At 38.8% G+C, this 7,101-nt stretch overlaps 1 protein-coding gene across 2 annotated transcripts; it reads left to right on the top strand.

Moving 5' to 3' along the window:
• Nucleotides 1–1,516: 1,516 nt before the first annotated feature.
• On the top strand, nucleotides 1,517–5,707 carry LOC107558979 (adhesion G protein-coupled receptor E3-like). 2 transcript variants are annotated; one of them, XM_016242690.1, is made up of 10 exons: nucleotides 1,517–1,523; nucleotides 1,684–1,803; nucleotides 1,915–2,096; nucleotides 2,972–3,070; nucleotides 3,207–3,413; nucleotides 3,491–3,723; nucleotides 4,609–4,675; nucleotides 4,758–4,849; nucleotides 5,019–5,181; nucleotides 5,347–5,707. In XM_016242690.1, the coding sequence occupies exons 1-10, from the start codon at nucleotides 1,517–1,519 to the stop codon at nucleotides 5,401–5,403; spliced, it is 1,227 nt and encodes a 408-aa protein (XP_016098176.1). In that variant the 3' UTR covers nucleotides 5,404–5,707. The 2 variants fall into 2 exon arrangements, with proteins under 2 accessions (XP_016098176.1, XP_016098175.1); XM_016242689.1 differs by having other exon boundaries at nucleotides 2,972–3,133.
• The last annotated feature ends 1,394 nt before the right edge of the window (nucleotides 5,708–7,101 follow it).

Genomic DNA, 7,101 nt, shown 5'->3' with positions numbered 1-7,101 from the left:
GTCGAATTGTACTACCCACTGTTTTAATGGGAAGTAGCCAAATCTGACAGGGTAGCACAAATTCGACAGAACACCGGCGCCAATGAAGTCATGCAGTTAACGCGCTTCTAATTCAGTATTAATGTGCACCTAGAACGACCGCAGATGAGGCATTAAGTGAATGGCACTGCGACCAACTTTACATTTTACAGAGTTTAATGTGGTCACTCAGTTTTTCTAGATCAGTTTTAATCATGTAATAGATCTGAACAAGGAAATCAATTTATACACAAAGGCAGTATTGACCATGACTTGATTGTAAATACAAATACAAAAATTAGACGTGTAAAGAAAACGCGGTACTTATTAAAAGAATCACCCTTTTATTTAAATATATGAAAACAGGAAAACAAGGTTAACAAGTTAATGTAACATTTCCCATTCAATGACTAGTAAAATAATGGCAACTTACTGTCTGGATAATATTGAACATGGTTCTGAGATATATTCATCTGCAGACCCGCAGCATGGATACTATTGGTTCTTCTCGGAGTAGTGCGGCCACGCCGTGCGCTGCGTCTTCTTGTTTGACAGGTGTCAGCGTTAAGGCGCAATAGTGCCACCTGGGAGGTCAACCAGGTACTGGCACTGGAGTAGGCTATTTGTGTGTCGTGTTATCATAAGTGACCTGTTCATTTTAAATATCATGGTTATCGCCAATACCGGTATATCGTCACACCCTAAATTAACACGATGTCGATATTTCATGATTTGAATATCACGGTTATCGTCAATACCGGTATATCGCAACACCCCTAGCACATACTAATGCCTTATTCTGCATCACCATATTTTAGATCCCTTAGTCCTACTTCATACCTAAACTTAACAACTACCTTACAAATTAACAGTAAGCAGGAAATCAGGAGTTTATTAATGGAAAGGTCCTACAGTAGTTAATAGTGAATATGTGTTCCCTAATCTTTAGTATTACTATTATTTGTGTCTTTGTTCATTAATATTCATCAGACATCATTTTTTCAGCTGTTACTAACATCATCAGCACTGATACAACAGTCACACCAGAGACGACCACAGCTGGTATGTTTCCGCTGTAGAAATGTGTTTTGGCTGAATGTTTGTTCATCTGTAGAATTGAACAGGTGTGTGAGTGTGTTTGTGTGTAACACCCCTGTGGACTGTTTGTTGTGGTTTCTTCCCCTGTTGTTGGTTTAGCCCGTTCAATTATTAGTTAATCACCTCATTGTGCTCACCTGTCGGTCCCTCGTTAACTGCCCTATATCTGTTCCTGTCTCTTGTAATTATTTTGCAAATTCTTGAAAATTCATATTAAGTCACCTTTATATTTTAGTATTATTATTTATTTTTTCCCACACTCTGGGCACATTCATAATTTTGATCATTGCTTTTTTTTAATGTTTCACAGATTACATATTTTTCATTTGCGGTTTTGTTTTGTTATTGTCTTCATGCTGATTTCTGTCATTGCAGCTATAAATATAACACTGCAGGAAGAATGCACCGTAAGTTTTAGAGTTGGACTCACAACTTCTAGCAATCATAGTCCAAAGATATGATAAGAGATAAGAAAATAAGCTATGCATAAATTCAAAACTTTCATAAAAAAAGACATACTGTAAATAAATTACTGCAGCTCATAACTGCTTGTTTGTGTTTAATCAGAGGGACAAGTCTTCATGGTTGGACCACAGGTCACTTTAGATCAAATCCCTCGACTTGACACGACAAATTCATCTGTGGACATCGATCTCATTGGGATCGCCAAGAACAACTATGAAACACGTATGTGAAATGATTCCGTGTGATTAAAAAATCTAAAAAGAGACACTGTACCATCACCACTAAACCACGTTTAATTACTTTTTTGAACAGTATTGTGTTTCTGTCGCACAGGATCAGCTGCTGTGGCTTTCATGAGCTACAACACGATGGAGAATCTACTGAAGCCAGACTTCTTCAACACATCAAATGACACAGTTAAAACCATGATGTCCACTGTGATCTCAGCTACTCTTCCCAAAACCACCAACACTGAACTCACCAAACCAGTGAACTTCACCCTCAAACACATCAGAGTGAGAGACTCGCATGTGCTTTTGTCCAACCTGAGCACTGACGAACATCTGAAAACAAAACATCTAATTGTCATGAGCTGGGTTTAACTTTTCTCCTTGTTTCTCTTTCTCCTCTCATTACTGCTAGCTAGACTCAGCTGATTGACACCGCACCTGTTCTCTCTTTACCTTGATTCTCTCTGCTATTTTACTCTGCTTATGTGATTTCTTTTGATAAAATACTTCATGAAATATAATCATATATGGGTAACAGAGAAATTATAGCTACAATTACATTCAAGCTACACATGACAATTAAAACAACCCTTTTACTTAAAACTTCTGACTGCGATCCAATGTAGATTTTGGTCAAATGATGAGGCAGAGATATATCATTAATAACATTTTAGAATAATTTTTAATGGGGAAGATACACAATAACAACTTCTGTGGGGCGTGAAGGAAAAGTAATGTAACTAACTACTGTTACCAGATAGTAATAAGTAAAGTAATAATGTTACTTTTGAAGGTAACACTTTATTTTAAGGTGTCCTTGTTACACGTTACATGTACTTACTATTATAATAATTAATTGTGCATAATTACATGCACGTAATCCTAAACCTATAGTAAGTACATGTATCTAATTAATAGTACTCAGTACTTAAATGTATAGTTACACTGTAACAAGGACACCTTAAAATAAAGTGTAACCCTTTTGAAGTAACGAGTAATAAATGACGTCTTTGCAGTAACGAGCCTAAGACTGTTTAGTACAGTTAAAGTCAAGTCTAGTCCAAGTCCTGTCATGTATGTCATCTAGCTTTGCTCTCGGGTCCTCTGTTTTCCCTGACTCTAATATTCACTGTTTTAATATCTTCTTCTTCTTTTTGCAGGAGTTTGATCGCAGCGGTTCTCTGTCCTGTGTGTACTGGAATATCAGCGAGTGGATTGTAGATGGTTGTTCTGTTTTGAAGACCAACAGCAGCTATACTGTGTGTTCCTGTGATCATCTGTCGACATTCGCTCTCATCATGCAAACCATCCGCCCGCCGGTGGTACGAGAGCATTTAGTGTGAACACTGAAGAACAGCGCAGATTTGGCACTCATGTTCTCTCATGTTTTCTCAGAGCGACTCACTGATGGAGCGGTTGAATTTGGTGTGTGTGATCGTGGGGCTGGTGTTCTTCAGTTTGGCCCTGTTGACCTTTGCCCTTTGTCAGTGGAGTCCTGGAGTGAATAATGTGGCTCGAATCAACATCTGCGTCAGTCTTCTGTTGGCTCACCTTCTGTTCCTGCTCACACAGCAGTTCCTGAGCCTCATACAGCCTCAGCAGGTGAGAATGATGAAGGAGCCCTACAGCTCAGCACAGCCTCACTGAGAATCATCATAACCGTCTCTCATGGTCTCCAGGTGGTGTGTGCCGTGATCTCAGGCCTTCTGCACTTCCTCTTTCTCTCCGGCTTTGTGTGGATGTTCATTGAAGCTGTGCTGCTCTTCATCTGTGTGAAGAGCCTATCACAGATCAGCTCCAAAAAGAAGGAGGTGCTTAGCAGTGGATTCCTGTGTGTGATTGGATATGTGGTTGCTCTGGTCGTGGTGTGTGTGTCTGTCGGTCTGGTTCCTGAAGGCTACGGCAGCGAACAGTAAGTCAGGGTTTTCTCGGGAATGCATGGAATGAATAAGACTTTAGTTCAAGTCATTTTAAATATTAAAGGGGTCATCAGATGCCTATTTTCCACAAGTTGATATGATTCTTTAGGGTCTTAATGAAAATTTAAACATAGTTTGGTTAAAATTTCTCAATGGTAGTGTAAAAAACGTCTTTTTTTACCCTGTCAAAAACAGCTCTTTTCAGAGCACGCAGTTTTGTAGCATTTTCCTTTAAATGTTAATGAGCTCTGCTGGCCCCGCCCCTTTCTTCCGAGCTGCTCTCAGAGAGACTTTAGCCGCATTCATCGTGAAACTTGCTAATTAGCACATTATTAGGAAAGGTGATTTGCAAAGATTCATTACAAAGCAACTTCTTCAGAAATAAATGTAATCCACTGCGTCTTCAGCAGCTCAGATGTCGGGAGTAAATGAGGACTGCTGTGTTCATTATTACATCCAACAACAGAACACCTCGATCCCTCAGGAGTCGTTCTAGTCTACATCTGCTCCGGCGGTGAAACAATGGCGGACTGATGACAGTCACTCAGGGCGGAGCTAAGATAAGACACCAGTCCAGTCTGTGCTGAAACTCTACTGTCAATCAAACTATCGGGGGAGGGGCCTGTATTTGTGATGTCACAAAGACAGGCATCTGAGATCGGCTTGATTTGAGAAAGGCAAAATTATTTAACGAGATTAAAAAAAAACACTGGGTGGATCTTTATCATTATAGGATGGTTGTGTACACACACTGCCAACACACATTTCAGTTCAAACATCGGATGACCCCTTTAAAATGACCAGTAATTCAACTCAGTGGTCAACACCTTCATGCATGTTTGTTCATTTATTATGCTACTTTATATTCTTCTAAACAGCTGCTGGCTGAAAATGGACAAAAGCTTCATCTGGAGTTTTCTTGGTCCTGTTTGCGTCATACTAGCAGTAAACACATTTCTAATTTTTCATGGCTTTGTACTAAAAGGAAAGCAGGGTGATAAATTATTGACATCTTTCTACTTTGCAGTTAAACATGATTCTCTTCATCAAGATCGCCATCACTCTGAACTCAGCTCTAAAAAATCTCAACGCTGAAGTCTCACAGATGAAACAAACCAAGTAAGATTTAAAAATAGATTTAAACCAGTGCTTCTTAATCCCCCGCTCTGCACATTGTGTATGTCTCCCTTATCTGACACTCTGATGATCGGAATAGGAACCACTGATTAAAACGATTCATGCAAACTAACATAGAGTCAATAAAGACACATTAACGGTTTCTCCGCAGGATCATGGTGTTTAAAGCACTGGCTCAGTTTGTGGTTCTTGGTTGCTCCTGGATTCTGGGTTTCTTCACCAATGACAGTAAGGTGCTTGAGATCCTCTTCCTGATCTTGAACTCTCAGCAGGGAACCTTCATCTTCCTGATCTACGGTGTTCTCAATAATGAGGTCAAACATTACTTACAATCATCTTTACCTGTCTCAGCTAATAAACTCCATCTGAGATTAACTATAATACCAGATTGATTTAAACTTGTGCCTCAGACACTTCCTTCCATCTGCCTCATGAATAACACGATCCTTTGTCCATTTTTCTTTGGGCTTTAACTCCAGGTCATGCAGCAGTTCAGGAAGTTCTTCAGATGTCTTTGCTGCATCAAACAGCACTGAAGCCTACAGAATCATGTTCAGGAAGTAAAAAGTGCTGGTGAAGTGCCATTATTATACACGTGATGCCATGCTTACAGTAAAATACAGAATCAATGTTTTGTATGTTAACCGTAGTCTCTGCTCCTGTCTGTAAATGGTAGAAAATGTTACCAGTCTTTTGATATCACAACTTTAAATACTATGAATGTAGAACGTATACATCCGATTTTCTTGGTGGTGGGTGAAAAACATGTTTGTACAGTCTTACAGACACAAAATGTTACGCTAAATGCTAGCAAATTAAAAAAAATAAAAAACTCCTGAATTTCATGTGTGCTTGGTGACGTTTAATAAACTCTACACTTTACAGTTTAAGTCAAATTAAACAAAATATGAGACTTACACTTATTTTTTTGTTTGTTGAGCTCAGAAAGTTCCCAGAGAGGAAATGACTTTCTTCTGCAAGGACCCTTTTTATGGTACTTGTAATATTCAAAAGGCAAAATATATTTTCAGGTCAGAGTGTCACAGGTTTTATAAGTGTGGTGGGTTTACCTTTAAAACTAAACTATAATAAAATAACTAAATGAACAGCTGATGTCTCAAATTCAAAGTGAATCTGTACTGTCATGTGGCTTGTATTTATGCATTAAAACGTGAAAGCTTTTTTTGCATTTTGTTTGTTAAAAGTTATGCCTTAATAAACAATGTGATACTGTGTGTTAGTGCATATGTGAATGTTTTTCCACATTCCACAAAAGCTCCATATAATAATAGTCTGACTGTAATTTGAGAAGAATATCCTAGTTTGAAAAATTTAATCCAGCCCTCTTCTGCAACGTCTCTGTATTTAAAATGTTACATGCAAAATCTTAACTGTATGTTCTGCTTTGTTGTCCTGCAGACTTCAGGTCCAACCCTGCTCCAACACACCTGCCTGTAATTATCAAGAAACCCCTCGATTAGATAGTTTGGGTGCGTTTTAGTGGGGTTGCAGCTCTCCAGGAGCACGGTTGGAGACCCCTGGTTAGAGGGAGTAGCACGCGCTGGCCTGGAGGAGAGAGGACAGATATTGTCTAGACAAGACGTCAAAGTAGAGCATAATGCGTAAAGAGAGGAGACAGAACAGAGGAAAGATGGGAGGGTGAAAGGGAGCGCAGGTTTCACCTGAATGCAACTGGCAGAGGGGTTGCTGGCACACAAGACGTTGTAAATTAAGCATCAGTTTTGGGGATCATGCATTACAAGTAATGCGAGTTATGTAATCAGATTACGTTTTTCAAGTAACTAGTAAAGTCATGCATTACATTATAATTTACGGGAAAACATCTCGAGTTTTTCTCACTCGCACAAAAACAGATTCAGTATTCCTCAAAATGAATAAAAACGGTGAAATGCAAACTCAATGTGACGCAAACCTGCAATATTTAAATGTGTTAAATAGCATTTATCTTTGCTGGTGACCTTTGATGATCCAGTTCCCCCATACTAATAAACAAAATTGACTTCTAAATCAGACATGTGTGGTTTGTGTGTAGTTACAGCTGAGTAATTTAGGCTTTGACCAGGTCAGGACTCTTTCTGTAATTCCTTAAACATTCCTTTTTAGCTTGTACAAATCCTCCAGATCACTTATAGATCTACACCATTTTTCAGATATCATGCTTTTGGAAAACAGTTTGTGATTCTAAAGTGATTCTTATATGATAATTTCTGGGA

This window comes from Sinocyclocheilus grahami, unplaced genomic scaffold (genome assembly GCF_001515645.1).
Source record: "Sinocyclocheilus grahami isolate Dianchi unplaced genomic scaffold, SAMN03320097.WGS_v1.1 scaffold669.1, whole genome shotgun sequence".
In the NCBI taxonomy this organism is placed as follows: Eukaryota; Metazoa; Chordata; class Actinopteri; order Cypriniformes; family Cyprinidae; genus Sinocyclocheilus; species Sinocyclocheilus grahami.
This window is presented reverse-complemented; position numbering and strand designations above follow the sequence as displayed.

Coding starts and splice junctions, on each gene's coding strand:
- LOC107558979 (XM_016242689.1), top strand. Junction 3,134..3,206: donor AAACCATCCGCCCGCCGGTG/GTACGAGAGCAT, acceptor ATGTTTTCTCAG/AGCGACTCACTGATGGAGCG. Junction 5,182..5,346: donor ACGGTGTTCTCAATAATGAG/GTCAAACATTAC, acceptor CTTTAACTCCAG/GTCATGCAGCAGTTCAGGAA.